A 19,021-nucleotide genomic window follows, 5' to 3' on the forward strand; every position below is an offset into this window, starting at 1 on the left:
GATCAGTCCAATGCGAATTTAGCAACTCATGTTCATCATCTTTTTTCTTGCGCTAATTTCAGCATAAATAAATCCCGATATGGAAAAGTTCATATCAATGCTTCCCGTAGTCTAAATATCTCGCCAATACTCCTTTTATATGCTTGCTTATTGAGCTGACAATTCCCAAAATATTTAATACTGGGTTCAGTGTATTTCCAGTATTATTTCTGCCTTGATTTTTATATAGAATTCGGATAACAATTCTGTTCTTTAATGTTTTTGAATCTCTTAATTCTGTTTTCTTGATGACAATTCTCGACTGTTTTCTGTCCTCCGATCTCTACCTTCAATAGCCTTCAACGTTACATTACGGTCCTTGTCTGACCAGTTGCTTAGCTTATTTAAATTTAATCTTCTTATTTCGCGCCGCAATTCTGTTCTTATGCGCTGAATATTTAAATTACGCCTATCTTCCTCTCAAGACAAGTAATTTTGATGTCTTTTACTTGGAATTGGTTTTTTTCTTTCTCTTCGTACGCACCAAAAGTCTTCAGTGACCGTCCAGTATCTCGGCGAATTGGTTAGTGTATGTTAATAATATTATCTCGCTTCTTTTTAAACAACCCACTTGATATTTTAATGTTCTTCATTCACAGCCTTTGAAATTGTGCTCTCTCTCCTCGATCTTGCCCTCCTGTGAACTTTTAAATCATAGTTCACTTTATATAATTCTGTCATGTGTGGGCTATACATCTACTTTGACGCCATTTTATAACACGCCAGAAAATGCAATGGGCACAATACATAAAATTCACTGATTGTGCTAAATGAACTATTCTTTGGCCTATTCTGCGGCACAATATAAAAGTTAAATTATTGGAAAATTAAAAAAACTTCTTGTTTTAAAAGTAATTGTTCCTGTGCCTATTGCTTTTTGGCGCAATTGAATAATTAAAATGAGATATTACGCTAATGGCATGAAATAATAATAGTCATAATAACATTATTAATGGTGATATTAGTAACACCGAGCGAGTGGCCGCGTAGTTTGGGTCACGTAGCTCTCAGCTTGCATTTGGGAGATACTGGGTTCGAACTCCACTAACGGCAGCCCTGAAAACGGTTTTTCCGTAGTTTCCCATTTTCACACCAGGTACATTCTGGGGCTGTACCATTTTTAGGGTGCTTGCTAAAATCTCATCTATTCATACCTATTTTCTTACCTTTATTACATCGCTACACTTAGACTTCCTTTCATTAAGATAGACTATTATCATTCTTAGAATATCAGGTGGGGAACTGTAAGATTTTTAAAATGGACTTTTTATACAATTTTCTTTACGTCGCACCGACTGAGATCGGTCTTATGGCGATGATGGAGTAGGAAAGTGTTAGGAGTGGGAAGGAAGCTGCCGCGGCCTTATTTAAGGTACAGTCCTAGTATTTACCTGGTGTGAAAATGGGAAACCACGAAAAACCATCTTCAGGGCTGCTGACAGTGAGTTTCGAAACCACTATCTTCCGAATGCAAGCTGATAGTTACGTGAGCAGCCACTTGCTCGTTGAACTCTAAGATCGCACTTTCGATGGGCTATTGGTATCTGTATTTGCTTGAAAATCCTAGACTCTTTTTTTCTGGTAACGAGATAGTGTCTTTACATTTTTCAGGTTTCCTGAGCTTACACAACAGACTTGTGCCTGGAAATATGGGACTCAAGGATCAAGTACTAGCTCTTCGCTGGGTGCAACAGAATATTGCAACATTTTGTGGAAATCCTGAAGAGGTGACTCTCTTTGGCGAGAGTGCCGGAGCGGTGTGTGTTCATTGCCACACAGTGTCGCCGATGTCTGCAGGTAAGTGTTCTCTACCAAGATATCAGAATGTAATAAAAAAGTAACACTCAAAGAAAAGCTCACGCCTTATCCAATCCTGGACTTCGGTGGTCTAGTCAATGCCACCAGCTCGGTCAGTGGACCACTGGTCAGGCATTCTGAGCCGTAGTTTTCTTACCATCGGATGGCCAGTTTTTGTCCGTTCCGGTCCTGTCCACCTTCAACCAATAGCACGTTGTCTACCCATTCAATTCGTACCACACTCAATGTTGTAAGGTGCTTGAATTAATTCTCGCTGTTGCTCTATAGTGAGAAGCAGCCAAACGTGGTTGCTGCTGCTGCGCGTGCAAGTACCGTCAGTAGGCTGTAAGAAGCAATGTGTAACATATAATTGGAGTGGAAAGAATACTCGTTTCAATCACACTGAAGACGTCCGGTTTCGTACCAAGAATAAAACAGCATTGAGGGAAGCATTACTGTCCTGTTTTCACCTCGTGAAATGTGCTAATGTAAATCGTCGTTTGCTAGTAGATTCCTACGATGAGCATGATCTATCAGAAAAAACTTTCAGAGACTGATTTCGAAACTTCGAAGGCAACGATTTTGGCGAAGAGAACAAAGTCGGCCCTGGTCGGGCATTACTGGAAGAGGATTCGCTTCAGACGCTCAAAGAGTTGTCGAAACCACTACATGTAGATGAGTCAATCGTTAGCAAAAGTTTAAAAGCAGTGGGAATGATCCAGAAGGCCGGAAACTGGGAACTACATTCATTTCGGAAGAAACATAGCAAACGTTCAACCATTTCTGAATTGCTGTTGCAAAGACAAAATTGGCAATCGCCTTTGCACTGAATAGCGGCTGTGATGAAAAATAGAATCCTTACCACAATCCTAAGCGCTGGAAATCATGGATGTGTTCTGGAGGACAATAATCTTCAACGCCAAGTCAGTGTCGTGTATTATGAGCTGCTGCAACTGGGTGAAGCTATCAATGTTGAACGGTACCGACGGCAATAATTACTCAGTATGACACTTTTCCTCACCGGCAACGCCCGCAGATCGCAGAGCAAAAGAATAGGTCTCGAGATTCTCGCGAGAGTCGCGTGATCTGTGACATCAATCTCGACAATCTCGAGCGAGAGCATTCCCCATCTCTTTTTGAAAGTATTCTGCATCTTGAGTGTATACATCAGCTTCTGCAGGACAATACCGTTCTGAAAAATCTGGCATGCATTTGCTGGAAATCTGTGGATGACTCATGCCATATTCAAGAAGTTGAGGTGTGCGGGTCGTCGGTGGGTGCAGAGTGGGTTTCGACCCACAAGTGGCCACGGCTGATCTCTGGTCCGACAGCAGTGCACTCCGACCGGACAACCGAGCAGAGGAGGGGTGGCTATACGCCTCTGTTTTCGGGAGTCGGAAAGGGGCTGGTCCCCACCGTCGGCTGTCCTGAGAATGGTTTTCCATGGTTTTACATTCTCCTGCACTAAATCGAATGCTGGGACAGTTTCTAGTGCATGCCAAGGTCGCCAACACTCTCACCTTCTCCGATACAAATCTCCTGGCCTGAGAGACGGCGTCACCGTCTAGGAGGCCTGCCTCCCCCTTCAGGGAAGGAATGAAAACATTTTAGTTACCGGTAGTAGTAGTAGTAGTAGTAGTAGTATACTGAAATTCAAGTCAAGAGCTTAGGAAAAGTATCCTTCCGCATGTGAGCACGTTCCCTGTACCCCTTTCCCGTCTCGTCACCGTTCTCCATCTCCGCAACAACCAGCTTCTCATTAACGCCGTGCGTCCATCTGACAAGTACAGTACTTCATTCTGAAACAGTGAAGCATCAAACGAAATCACTTCCTTTCACATAGCTGTACTTTGATTACGTACCATACCTATTTATTCCTTTATTGACCATGTAAAACCTACAGATTACTGACGAATACCGAGGCAAGAGAAGCAAGGTTTATTTTTATTTCATAATGCGATTTGTGTGAGGCACATGGGGACTTACAACATAAGTATACGATTCCGCTCTCGTGCAACGACTGTCAGTGGCAGTTTCTCATAGTTAAAAATGCTGAAAAACCCACCCGTGAGTTGGATTGCAAAACACAATGCTTCAAGGAATATTGTAAATATTGTAGTCTCGTCATTCGGAAGGTAAAAACGAACTCATGATCCTCTCATGACAACATTTCTGCAGGTAGAGGGCGGTTACGAATATAAAGTACACATTATTATTATTACTATTATTATTATTATTATTATTATTATTATTATCATCGAATATGCCAAGGACCCTATTCCCATACCGTGTCAAGGCCCTTCCTGTTTTATTTACGGCGAGTGCTGAGCTTACACATCAATCTTTCGCTGGAGACTTGGATTTTCCGTGGAGTTTAAATTCCAAGCGAGCGGTGTAAACTCTGTACACAGAAACGCCGATCAGCTGCGCGGACTTTTTCACGTCTTCCACAGTCCACAGTGGATTCTAATCTCGCAGGCTACTGTAAACGTTTAAAACAATTTGGTTTAGATTTTCTACTTTATTTTTCTCCACTTAAAGTATTTCACAGGGGACTCAAGCGTCACAGCATCACACACGTCTTGCTCACAGCTGGCAGCCATTATTAATATTGAACACGCTGTTGCAGCCAGTATTGCCAACAGTTTTCTTGGATCCATCTTCAACGTCCCACATATTATGCGAACTTAACAACAGTGGAATGAACTCGAACAAACTTACTAATTAGGCCTACACAGTGCAATAAGATATCAATATCATATTAAATTATTATTATTTTGCTACATACACCACTGAGAACAATAACTATTCATAGCCATCTACGTATGAAATACAAGAGTTGGTATCGAACCCGAATAACATACAACCTGTGATATAGTTTCCATATTTATACAGGGCAAACATTTTAGTTCAACAAGTCAGTTCACCAGAATATCTAACCAAATTGAAGGAATCTCCTGACTTCAAGAACAAGTAATAAACCTAGGGAATTATTTGGCGCTGCGGAAGCCTTTTCACCGACTAGAAGTCTGACTAACATCAAAGGGATCGCTAAGGTCTTGAGTTGACTCTCAGTATAGTAGTAGTAGCTGTGCTGGTTATCGCCACGTAGCCTGCTTGACAGGTTGGTAGCGCGTTTAACATTAACAACACCAGCTCTACATCCGGTCATGGCTTTGTCTATCTGCAACCTAATTAGTCAAGAAGCCTACTCATTGCTGGAATTTCCACAAAGTGACGGAATGCCCTGAACATTTGCACAATGAATATATAAATAACTTTCTGTTGGCTGTTCAGTCCGCACTTTAGTGGACTGAGCAATCCACATTTAAATTCTAATAGTTAGTTTTATTACCTTGTACCTTCAAAATTGTATTTCATTTGTAATACCAGATAATAAATAAATAAATAAATAAATAAATAAATAAATAAATAAATAAATAAATAAATAAATAAATAAATAAATAAATAAATAAACAAATAAATAAATAAATAAATAAATAAATAAATAAATAAATAAATAAATCTGGAATTTCACTTAAGATAGGGTTGTCTTTTCCCCACTTCGTAAATAGTTAAATAAGACGTGATTTCATACATAATTAGTTCTTATCAGTCCTGCTTTGTTTGTGTTTAAACAGGTCATGTTGTTGCTACTTAACTTGTAATGCCTAAGGAGAAGAGAACTGTTAGTGATGTATTGAAAGCACATGCATGTTAGTCTGAAGACTTTTCAACTGACGGAGTTCAACATCTTCAAACAACGAAACACAATAAATAAAAAATGGTAAACTTGAAACAAAAACACCAACCTCTTGTAACCACAGCTTTAGTTAAACCTGGACCAACACAAAGTGAATACGTTTTCGGATACAGAAAGTAATGTACCACTCTCGCCTTCACCAGTTCATACAAGGTTGTGAACGCGGCTCGAATCTGCTGCTTATTATGCTGATTACTTTGAAATAGCAAAATAAGTATTTGAAGGCCTCGATTCTGAGGAAGCTGCTTCTGTTAAAGAAGCAAGGTAAGTCTTTAACAAATATGGCAATTTCGAGCAACTTATATTCGTCCGTTCCAATTTGATGTGCATACCCTTAGCCATCAAGAAATTTCAAGAAAAAGGACTGTCCCTTTAAGTTAGTACAGGAATTGCCGAAGAAGTTGAACGATCCCTACTGAACCTAACAAATCAAGTTTTCTCGGAAAATGCAGATTGCAGTTCTAATGACTTCGGTGAAGCGATACTGGAAGTCTTTGATTTCGTTAAATTGGAGTATGCTCCACTTGTGGCACGTGATGCAAAAAGAGTGTTTTCTGAGTTCAAAACCATTTTAAGTGAAAACAGGCATAAAGTTTGTCTTTTAGCACCTGTTGCATCATGCATGGTACGGTTTTTTATTTATTTTGGCGATGTTTAAAGTGTAACATTTACTTTTATAATATGAATGAATGTGTTGCTGATTGATATCAGATTTATGTTTTTCAATGAACAACATTTTAGTGCATATTTTCATGCATATTTTGGTATTTTTGAATGCATAACTATCCGAAGCCTTCTCATAACCCTTATTTGCAATTCCAATCATGTGATTAATCTTTCCGTGTATTAACACCTAGGTACTAACAGTGATTCCCGTGAATTATTGTCCTTCCATCAACAAAGTAATTAAAACTGAGAAACTTAAATCTGATTTTTCATCCCGCTAACCATCATATCATTGTCTGCCGTTCATCTCACAAGTTTGTCGAGGTCCTTTTGCAGTCGCTTACAATCCTTTAACTTATTGAGTATAACATCATTCACAAAAATCATTATCTGAGATTCCAGTTCCTTACTCATATCATTCATAATCATATAAGAAAGCAAAAAAGCAAAGTTATCTCCATACAGACCACGGAGGACCTAGGACGGGTGGAAGGTAAAGGCTTCCACCATGCGTAACCACGGCAAATGATGGTGTAGAGTGGTTAGCTCTACACTCGGCCACCTTTGTCCCCAGGAATTAACCTGGTACTCATTTTTGGTGTAGGCTGAGTGAACCTCACGGCCATGTACACCTCCAGAAGTGGAAATCTCGTTTCTTAAATTTTTCGACTTAAATAGGAAAGCACAGAGGCCCAATAATACTGCTTGTGAAACTCCCCCTCCTCCTAAATCATTAAATGATCAGATAAAGTTTTACCTACATACTTTAATTCTGAGTTCCATTTTCGAGAAGTTTAGTTACCCATTCAGTCACGTTTTTTAAAAATTCCAATAGCCCTCATTTTCGCCAGTAGGCCTAATCTTCCATGTTCTACCCTGTCAACAGCCTTGAATAGATCAATCATGATACCTTTACGTACCAGGCCTGTGGTAGCCCCTTTCGGAGCTTCCTGGAAGGGACTAGTGAATCAGCCGATCGGTAAGCTCCCAGCTGGCCTGGAGGGCATGACTGGTATTTCCGTGTATTATTCTCGTCGGTTAGCTTAACTGCGAGTTTCTTGGAGATTCAACGGGAATGTTCCACCCCTAGCCACCTCGCGAATGCTCTGGTTCTCATCACGCGAGCTATAAAAGCGGAGGCTAGCCGAGGACAATTAGTCAGAGTTGGGCTCCGTGATGAAGTCAGCGTTGGTGCTGGACTCGGAGTGAGTGTTGGACTCGGTGGCTGGGCTGAGAGGGATAGAAGTGTTGCCTGTCTCTAGGGTCCTAGCGAGGTCTGCACGAGGAACTGTGGTTGTTTGTATCGGAGTGTCCTGAGAGTGGCTAGACTGAAGACGTGTGGAACGGAAGACTGTGTACTACCCGAGAGAGTACTGTGTATTTGTGCTTTTCTGTGGACTGATGAACGCCGTGAGTCAGCGAGGGAAGCCGCTATCGTTAGTGTGAGGGTATTTGGACGTGTGTTATTTTTCATTGTTGTGAGTATCGTCCTGCTGTTGAATACTGCTGAGCTGCTATTTGGTTGTTCACTGCATGTGACTGTGTGAATTACTGGACTGTCTGTGGAGTCGAATCAACGAATAGTCAACGTGTGCTGAGTGGCCCGTAGCCCTGTGTTCAGATCCAGCAGTCTGCACACAGCTGCTGTATGAGGTGACCGGACTTGGGGAAGTGAAAGTAAGGATTATAAGTTCATAACCATCCCAGGTAGGGTATAGCAATGGGCCGGACCACCCGCTGCGCCGTAAGGAAGAAAGACGTGTAAATAGACAGTAATTAGTGAGTGAGGCCGTTCATGGTTAATTAGAATTGTGTGTGTGTGTATGTGCGTGTGTGCATTTATTGGATCATCCTGAAATAAATTCAATTAATGAAGCAAACGCAGTTTTATTCATAAAAATGCAGGCAATTGAATTTCCTGAATCTAAAATATCTGCTAAATCTTTCGGAAATCCTACAAGTACTACAGTAGGCCACCACACAACTACTACAGCAACAGCCTGAACAGATCTTTCCTTTTTTCTACTTTGTGCAGGGCTGTTCCACCGCGCAATTATCCAGAGTGGTGTAGTATTGAATTGGTGGGGAATATCCCGCAATCCAGTCTCTAGAGCATTCCGCCTAGGGCAGGCCATGGGATGCAGAGCGACGAACAAGAAAACACTGTTCGAATTCCTGAGCAAAGCTGATCCTCGTGAAATCCTGAAAGCAGTGGAGCCATCAAAATCTGAAGAGGTAAGACTACGTACAGATTTATCAGGAAAATAACTATTGATGCGAGTTTCTTTTATGTCTGAGGGTTTAAATCTTGCAATATTTGTGTGTATAAATCACAGGAATCCTTTTGAGCCTAGTGGTTTTCATTTAATTGTGCCCTCTTCAAAGTTCGACCTGTCCTGAAAAACTCGCCCTCTTCTGCACACCCGATGGAATTAGGTTTGTGGCCAGGTGGTCACGATTTTCAGGTGTGATGATGATGGTAATAATAATAATAATAATAATAATAATAATAATAATAATAATAATAATAATACCGAGCTTGTCAGCGGCAGCCACTTATGTGCGGCTAGTATCCAGTATTCAGGAGATAGTGGGTTCGAACTCCACTGTCGACAGCCCTGAAGATGGTTTTCCGTGGCTTCCCATTTTCATATGCTGGGGCTGTACCTTAATTAAGGCCACGGCCACTCCGTCCAACTCGTAACCCTTTCTCATCCTATCGTCGTCGTAAGACTTATCTGTGTCGGTGCAACGTAAAGCAACTTGCAAATACAATATAGGCCTATATATAGTACCAAAAAAGGTAAAATAGTTCAAAGAGAAGCACTTCATGCACCTGAAACTATTATAAATGGTGTAAAATAGGGTCCAATTGTATTGGATAATAATAATAATAATAATAATAATAATAATAATAATAATAATAATAATAATAATAATAATAATAATAATAATAATATGGTGCCAAATCTCGAATAAAGATGATCAAAACACAAGAAAGGAAAATCCTCAGAAAAATATTAGGAGCAAAATGCGAAAATGAAATTTGGATGAAAAAATTCACATGAAATCTATCAAATAACACATAAAAAAATCACAGATACCATCAGGATACGGCGATTACAACTTTATGGTCACTTATATACAATGGATTATAACAGGCTTACAAAAAATGGATTATGATGCTTGTTGTTTAAAGGAGCCTAACATCTAGGTCATCGACCCCTAATGGTACGAAATGAGACGAAAAGTAATGACAAATTAAAAGTTTAAAATCCTCCACTGACCAAAATTCAAAAACGTGAGGACGAAGAATGAATGCATGGATATGAATTTCAAACAATCAGTGGATCCGACCGCAATGCCTCACATTCACAGAAACTGACGTGAAACAATAGTATTATTTACCAAGGGACTGCTTCTAAAGCACAATACTGAATCGATGATGCTTGTAGTCTAAAGGGGTTCAAAATCGAAGTCATCGGCCCCTCATAATGGTACTTATCGCTTGGGAAGTAGAACGATGGTATTTGTTATGGTGCGGGACTAATCAAAACTAGCGTAGACTCGCGGTATTCCACACATTATGGTACTACTCACAGGTAATGAAATTCGCACATGTAATACAGACCTATGGTGTTTCGCACATTGTGGCGCCATATACAGGTAACGCAAACCCATGGTGTTCATCACGTATCTGTACTAACCACATGGACTCGTACTATCCTGTGGTATTCCTCAGAGGGTGGGTATTAATCATAGGCAACCCAGAACCATGGTGTCGCTCACCCATGGTGTCGCTCCTAAAGTGGTACTAATCACAGGTACTATAAAAACCGGCAACACACTCTGTGGCTACTAATCACAAACCTAGTGTGTACCTAACCTAGCGGTACTACGCGCAAATAAATGCGACCCCTGGTGTTCCCCGCGTTGTGGTACTAATCACAAGGAGTTTCATGGTTCTAATACAATCATCCCTTTGTCGCCCCTTTTAGTCGCCTCTTATGACAGGCGGGGTATACCGTGGGTGTATTCTTCGTCTAATAATAATAATAATAATAATAATAATAATAATAATAATAATAATAATAATACGTAATAATAATTTTTTTATTTTTTATTTATTTTACGCCCACATTGGAGCACTGAAATCAGTCAATATACAGTCAAGTCTTATGAATATTGGTTACAAATTTGGTTGATGTTTCTTCTTTTGTTCCCAGAAATGTTTCATTCTCTCTGACCTGGCTGCCCGTTCTTCGTCAGTTGTGTTGTACTGTTTGCGTGTATAGGTCTTTAGTTTAAGTCTCACGTCGTTATTTCTCAGGATCCTCTTCTCTTCTCTGTTTTCAATTTGTTGAATTGTCAAGCCTAATTCATTTAAACCTTCTTGGGACTTCTTTGAACCAAAAGTAGTTGAATAAATGTTCGAGTATCTTAGTCTCTGGTAGTCGTGATATGTGACAGAAAAAAGCAACTCTTCTTTTCCGCATTGTATCTATTACAGACTCAGTCTCCTGGTATACAACTTCATTAGGTAGTAATCGCCATTGTCCATCTACTTGATATTTTCTTGTTTAGGATTGTTCTAATGATTCGTCTATCTATTTTCTGTAATTTATCTGTAGTTGATTTCGTATTCAAATTGAATAAGGTTTCACTAGCATAGGTTGCTTCAGGCTTAATAACGGAGTTGTAGTGTTTAAATTTTGCATTTATCGAGAGAGATTTCTTCTTGTAGGTTGGCCAAGTAATGTGTTGTGCTTGTTTTAATTTGGTAATTCTATTTTCAACTGATATTTTCTCTTTTAAGTTCCAAGTTATAATCTCTCCAAGATATTTAAATTTATTAACAACCTTAATTTGTTTGTTATTAGTCAGTGTGATAGGTGTGGTTTCCACTTTGAAGGATGGCATCATTTCCGTGTTTTCAAAGGAAATTTGTAATCCAATTTTTGCTGCTATTTGTTCTAATTCTTCAATTTGGAGATTAGCCTCTTCCACAATACCTGCAAGTAGCTCAAGGTCATCTGCAAATGCTAGACAATTGATTTTTATATTTTTGCCAATAATAATAATAATAATAATAATAATAATAATAATAATAATAATAATAATAATAATAATAATAATAATAATAATAATAATAATATCGTGTTAACAGATTCACTGAAAGACTAGAACTTCACAGTTCATTCCAATTCTGCTGTACCTCTCAACGCTCTTTTAAATGGCATGTTTGAGCCTTTGTATCTTATCTCTGTCATAAATATTCAAGAAGTAATGGAAACGCGAAGAAAGGTAAGATGGGTCCGATACAGTAAAAACTCTGTGGAGGAGAGATAAAGTATCATGGTTCCGACGAATATGGAGTCGCAACCACTCTAATTACAGGAAGAATGACGACATATTGTCATATTTTCTAAAATTGCATGCATATCACCCACATGCACTTTGAACTGCTGTAGCCTTAGGAACAATTCTGGCCTAACATAATTGAAAAGAACATCAGAATAACCGAAATGTGGCATTGTAAGAGCTTCAATAAATTTCTTTTTAAGTTTTATTGGAAATAAAAAAATGTTTATATATATTCTTTTTTGCTAGTTGCTTTACGTCGCACCGACACAGATAGGTCTTATGGCGACGATGGGACAGGAAGGGGCTAGGAGTGGGAAGGAAGCGGCCGTGGCCTTAATTAAGGTACAGCCTCAGCATTTGCCTGGTGTGAAAATGGGAAACCACGGAAAACCATTTTCAGGGCTGCCGACAGTGGGGTTCGAACCTGCTATCTCCCGAATACTGGATACTGGCCGCACTTAAGCGACTGCAGCTATCGAGCTCGGTGTTTATATATATGTATTGTATAAATAATGTAGAACTGAGAAAACTGTTTGGCAGATATGTATGACATGTGTGGATCAAGTCATGCGTTTGCCCATGATAACGCCGAGATTCTTCACTTCACTTGTGATTCAAAAGTAATTGGAACTTCTTGAAGAATTACTCTGGGCAACGGACGTTTACTTATAATTGTCATTTAATTTTGATGGCCAAGAAAGATTCCTAGTGACTTTGTAGGATTCAATTTCAAGCCATGAACAGCAGATCAGTCACTAACACCCAGTAAGTCTGTGTTTTAATAGGTCTATATTTTCGTGAAGGTCTTGTACTATGAGGTTTATGTAGAGTTGAAGGTCGTCAGCGTATACATGGTATTTGCAGGTAGTTTCTATGAAATGCCGTTCACAAAGAGTGCGAAAAGAAGAGGTCCGCGTACAGAGCCTTGAGGAATTCTTCTGTTCATATGGCGCCACGAGGAAACGAGTTCATTGTTGACGCCCGTGAAGATAGGAATGCATCCAAGCATGTGTACTCTGAGAGAAATGTGGAAGACCGGGCTGAGTGGCTCAGACGGTTGAGGCCTGTCCTTCTGACCCCAACTTGGCAGGTTCGATCCTGGCTCAGTCCGGTAGTATGTGAAGGTGCTCAGATACGTCAGCTTCATGTCGGTAGATATAATGGCACGTAAAGGAACTCCTGTGGGACTAAATTCCGGCACCTCAGCGTCTCCGAAAACCGTAAAAGTAGTTAGTGGGACATAAAGCCAATACCATTATTAGAAATGTGGAGCCTTCGGTTTTACACGTTAAATGTCTACGTCTACGCTGTCAAAAGCCTTATTGCACTGTAAGCTAGTAGTACGAGAACTGTGAATCGTCCTCTGTCTATTGCGTATCGAACGTCCTCAGTTACATTGAGTAAGGCTGTAGTTGTACGATCTACTGTACTTGTCGGAAACCGGACTGGAAATGATTAAGAAGATTATGGGTTTGAAGGTACTGAGACATCTGTGTATCAATTATGTATTCAAGATTTTAGATAGTGCTGATAAAATGCAGTTAGATTATAGTCTCCCTCGTCCGAGGGCACTTGATTTTACGGAAGTGGTAGCACAATAACCTTCTTCCAGAGAGATGGATATGTGGAGTACAGAAAAGAGAAATTGATTATATGAGTTAAGGTTGGTAATATAAAGTTAAGAATGAGTTTAATCATGACAGTCCCAATGACATCAATTCCTTTCGCTTTCGTGTTTATCTTGAGGACCGCATTTCTTACTTGGAGGGGCGCCACGTGACTGAAATACAAGTTCTCTCTGCCAGGGGTGCGGTGTGTATCGTAACGGTTCATGAGCGTCTGCTTGTCGTCAGATCGTAATGCGGAGGAATTAGCGGCAAAATTCTCGTTAAGAGTCTCGAGGGGTACTGAAATTTCGTCTCTTTTCTTGCTTTTTGTAAGTCCAAGGTCGAAGGTTTTAGCGACGCAAGGATGGAAAGGTAGGAGCCGTGGTCTGGTGTGAAAATGGGAAACCACGGGAAACATCTGCAGGGCTCCGATAGAGGGATTCGAATCCACCATCTTCCGGTTGCGAGCTCAAAGCTACGCGATCCTAACCGCGCGGCCATCACTCTCGCTAGGCGGGGATCGAGGTGTAAGGGATGGAGAACTAGAGAAATATGACGGAGCTCAACGACAGAGAAAGGTACTAGTACAGGATGAAGAAGCAGCAGTGGAGGAGACGATACTGTAAACCTCAGTCGAAGAACGGGAGAGTAGAGAGAAGATGAAGAGGATCTGGGAGAAGAAAAAACCTCAAACAATGACAAAGCTACCCGTGGTCCTACAGAGGCCGTAACGAAATAAAAAGAAGAAGAAGAATTGCCTACTCGAAAGGACTGCGAAAGGTATTTTCCTAAAATATAAGTAGTGTGGGACTAACCATTATAAAACAGTTTTAGGGGAAAATTGTACTCTTTTTTTTTTTTTTGAGAGAGAAGGTTTTAATAAAACATGCCCTATTGTAGGTATTAGTGTTATTAACTTGCACGGAATAAATTATAAAGTAATATCCTCCGTTAAAATTGTACCTAAAATTGTAGCAGGAATTTGAATTTTAAATGTGACCTTTTGCTATTTGCACCCATGGTGGTGGTGGTGGTTATTATTTTTGAAGAAGCACACCAGCGATAATGTGTCGGTCTCCAGATCCCAATATAGCGAATTGAAACCCAGCAGAGGCAGTCAGATTTTTGAAGAGCTGAAGAAAGGCCATTCGACACTCCATGCCGTACGATGTCGGCATATAAAAAAAATCTCTGGAGACACATTTGGGGTTTAATCGATAAAATGAATTAAAATGCCTGCACGTAGTAGTAGTAGTAGTAGTAGCAGTAGTATTTCATCCCTATTGATGAACTAAGAAAGCTAGATAGTAGAAAATATGCTTGTATTGTGCCCTTATCGATGTTAAAAAGGTGAGCAAAGTTTGATAGTCTTAGAACGAATATTTACTTAGATATTAACCTACAAGGTACTTCTAAAAACCTGTAGGCGTCATTCCAGATGTCCTTAAGGGGAAATTTACAAACTTATCAGCCATTCAAACCATTATTTAGTACCACAAAACAACAATCAGATAGGCCACTGATGCGCCACTGAAAGCACACAGCAAATTTAAATCAAGAACAAAAAGACTAAGTGCAATGAATTGTACTTTGGATTGCATTAACTGGAAGGAAAATAAGGTTAATTCATTCATGTAGTGGGTGCCAATATCTTGATAAAGGGCTAAATTTATAACTAAATTTCTTGTTCAGTTCGCCTCTGCTGTTACAAAATGACAACAAGTAATAGTGGAAACAATTTGATAGAGATGTACTATATCCCACATGACGTAAGGTATAATTTTCAATATCTCAATATTATGCTTCATTTCATCAATTATCTCACGCAAGTCGTAGAGTATAGATATAAAGTAAATGATAAAATGCAACAAAATCTCTAAACCAAAAACTGAATTTATAATATATGATAACTCACACATCCTGTTGAAAATTATTCTTAACTGTCTCATGGGAATTAAAGCATTATGTGTAACATGCCTTTCAAAAAAACACATTTTTGTCGAGGAGGTTGTTGAGTGAGGAATATCGCGGGTAAGGTAATTAACTGCCGGTCAGAAAGAAAATATTTTTCCGCTTCCTTGATATGATCTGATGTCTGAGAATTTAGCGTAACAAAGCAAGTGTTGAGCAGTCGTACAAGACTTGTAAATATTCTTGAAAATATTCTGTAGTTCCCTGGAGTTCAGTGATGATTGCGACAATACAATGACGAGAGCTAATACATAACTTTTATATTTCATACAAACAAAACTCACGGCTACTAATGTACTTCTCCGTGCAGAACCATGTCCAAACAGAATGTCGGTGAGAACAGTAACTACCAGTCCTGTAAGAACACATATAAGGAAAATATTATATACTCTTCTCCTCCTCGGGAATTTTAAAACCCATAGTCTTTCTGCGCTTGGTTTCTCTTCGAATTCGTACGGCAACTGGCCTGTATAATTCAGAACTTTGTTAATTAGAGATAATGAACCAGGAATAGAAAATGACTGCGTTGCATCTTCACATTTCTCATTAACGTTGAGTTCCCTTTTGAGACACACTCTACTTCTCACTAACATCGAGTTCACTTTGGATACACAGAATGTAATGTTAAATATAAAATGAGATATCAACTTTTAGAGAGTATATTTGAAATAACAGAATATAATAGCAACAGAGCGGCTGTCCAAATCAACCAAACAATGTCCAGAATCTTCACAGCGGAGAATGGTACTCTCATTCATCCTCTGCGATTTCTGGGGATATACTAAAGGCAATGGATTGAGATTTAGTGGATAATTATATTTCTATTTGCATAGATGAGTGATACCGGATGAATGGAGAGTTGCTCTAATATACCAAATGTAGAAGGGAAAGGGTGATAAACAAGAAGCCGATAATTACGAGCCATTCAACATGACGATTGTTAATTGTAAGCTATGGGAGAGCAGTCTTTCTAATTATATTATACACGTATGTTTGGTAGATGGTAGTTCAGGGTTAGGAAATTTTATTCCAGTAAGGCTCAAATTGTAGGATTCCAGCAAGATATACAAGAAGATATTTTAGATTCAGTAGATCAAATGGACTGCATTCCTATTGATCTACGCAATGCGTTTGATGGGGGTAGATCATAGGAGACCAGCGACGAAAATGAGGGCTGTTGGTGTAGACAGAAGTGTAGTTGAATACGTGGCTAAATTTCTGTAAAATATAACTCAGGGATACTGTAATGATTAACAAGGGATTGATTGGGTGGGTCTTACAGGGCAGTATTATTGGATTTTCATGTTTTCCTATAAATATTTATATATGAATAAAGAACTGGAATTACAGATACGGCTCCTTGCGGAGGATGATATACTGTAGTTAGTAAGTTACAGGATTATGAACGACTAAAAACATATCTAGAAAATGTTGTGAAATGGACAGCAGACAATTGTATGGTGGTAAACTGGATGAATAGTCAGGTTTAAAGTTTCTTCAAGAGGAGAAGTCTTCTCAGTTGTGATTGTTGTGTTGCTGGGGTGATAGTATCTGAAGGGTTTTGTTGTAAGTACCTGGGTGCTAACATAAGGAATGATCTTGAATGGGTAATCACATTAACGAGGTTGTAAGGAAAGGTTACAAATCTCTTCAAATGGTTATGAGGGTATTTAAGCGTTGTAACAATGATGTAAAGGAGAGGGCGTATAAGCCACTTGTAAGACCTCAATTAGAGTGCGGTTACAGTGTATGAGACTCACACCAGGATTTCTTTATACCGGAACTGGAAGTGATTCAAAGGGAAGCAGCACGATTTGTTCTGGGTGATTTCCAGCAAAAGAGTAGTGTTGCGAAAATGTTGCAAACTTTAGGCTGGGAAGACTTGGGAGGAAGGAGACGAGTTGCTCGACTAAGCGGTATGTTCCGAGCTGTCAATGGAGAGATGGTGTGGAGTGACATTGGTAGACGAATAAGCTTGAATGGGACGAGAAAATGTAGGGACGTTTATAATATGATGATAAAGATGGAATTCAAGACCACAAACTGGGGAATATATTCATTTATAGGACAAAGTAAAAGAAATTGGAATAATTTATCAAGGAGGCAAATTTTTGATAAATTTGCAAAGTTTTTTAAAAACATTTAAGAACAGGTAAACGACTGCCAGCCAGTCGACTGCCGTAACTGCAGAGGGTTGTCGCTTGCTTGATTTATTGATTTGATTAATCGGTTAAAATGATGATGATGATGATGATAATTGTTGTTTTAAGGGGCCTATAATCTAGGTACTTGGCCCCTAATGGTGCGAAATGAGACGAAATCTAATGACAATTTAAAAGTTCAAAACTCATCCATTGATCAGAATTCATAACGTGATGATGAGGAATGAATGGATGAATATGAATTTAAAATAATCAACGGATCCAACTCGCAATATTGAAAGTTAAAAAATAATTACAAAATTAATCCACTGACTAAAATTTAACAAAAAGAGAGAGACGATGAACAATGATTATGAACTTAAAACAGTCAGTGGATTCGACCCGCAATATCCCACCTTTCAGAAACTATCTCAAAACAAGAGTATAAACTGACCATGGGGCTGCTACCAAAGCATAATCCTGAATCGATGATGCTTTTTGTCTAAAGATGTCCAAAATCCAAGTCAACGGCCTCTCATAATGGTACTTATCGCTAGGAAAGTAAGAACCATGGTATTTCTCACGTAGTGGTACTAATCATGAGTAACATATACGTACGGTGTTCCACACATTGTGGTACTACTCACAGGTAATATAATATGCACAGGTAACGCAGACCTAAAGTGTTTCTCACATTATGGCGCCACTCATAGGCAACGCAAACCGCTGGTGTTCCTCACATAGGTGCAGTAATCACAGAGACTCGTACTATCCCGTGGTGTTCCTCACATAGTAAGTACTAATCGCAGGCAACGTAAGCCCGTGGTGTTCCGCATATAGTGGTACTAATCACGGGTACTGTAAAACCCATACTGATTCTCCCTCTGTTGTTACTATTCACAAACCTATTGTGTACCTAACATAGTGTTACTACTCGCAAGTAAAGGTGACCCATAGTATTCCTCACGCGATAATACTAACTACATGTAGTCTCATGGTTCTAATTAAATCATCCCTTGGCCACCCATCTTAGTCGCCTTTTACAACGGGTAGGGTATACCGTGGGTGTATTCTTCGTATGCGGTAAAGTGGTTGAGTATAAGAAAGGGCAAGGAACCATAACGCCACCACAGCAATCTCGTTTTAATAATAATTAATTGATTGATTTCTTTACCTACAGTGGGCACTTAATTGTAAAGGTGTCCGAATATTGGCAAGGAATTATTGATGATGCTTGTTGTTTAAAGGGGCCTAACATCTAAGTTCATCGTCCCAAGAAATTATTTCTATTGGAGGTAAGAAGATTTACAATCCGAGGTACGCCAACGACACGCTGATCCTGGCTGCTAGTGAATAGGAACTGTAGATTCTCATTGAGAGTCTGATGTTGACAAGCGTTGAATATGGCCTGGAAGACAAGAGAAGGAAGACAAAGGTGATGATTGTCGACAGGCAGAACGCCATGCAACGCAGTGAAAGGGAGACGGAAGGTTTCGAGTAGTCCAGCATTTTGTATATTTGGGTTTCATGGTTTCTGATACAGGAGGATATTCCGACGAAATCACGAGAAGAACGGCCATGCCCAGAGCGGCCACCAAAAAGCTGAGCAGGATATAGAAGGACCGGGCAGTTACAAAGAACACAAGACTGCGGCTGGCTCACCCTTCATATTC

General features: G+C 39.5%; 1 protein-coding gene across 1 annotated transcript in view; it reads left to right on the forward strand.

The window, feature by feature from the left end:
* The window catches only part of LOC136876942 (esterase E4), a 215,031-nt gene that overhangs the window by 31,198 nt on the left and 164,812 nt on the right, over positions 1-19,021 (forward strand). The window contains exons 4-5 of the mRNA XM_067150707.2: positions 1,651-1,836; positions 8,301-8,500. Coding sequence (XP_067006808.2) covers positions 1,651-1,836; positions 8,301-8,500 — 386 coding nt within the window. The remainder of the gene's footprint in view (positions 1-1,650; positions 1,837-8,300; positions 8,501-19,021) is intronic.

This window comes from Anabrus simplex, chromosome 7 (genome assembly GCF_040414725.1).
Source record: "Anabrus simplex isolate iqAnaSimp1 chromosome 7, ASM4041472v1, whole genome shotgun sequence".
In the NCBI taxonomy this organism is placed as follows: domain Eukaryota; kingdom Metazoa; phylum Arthropoda; class Insecta; order Orthoptera; family Tettigoniidae; genus Anabrus; species Anabrus simplex.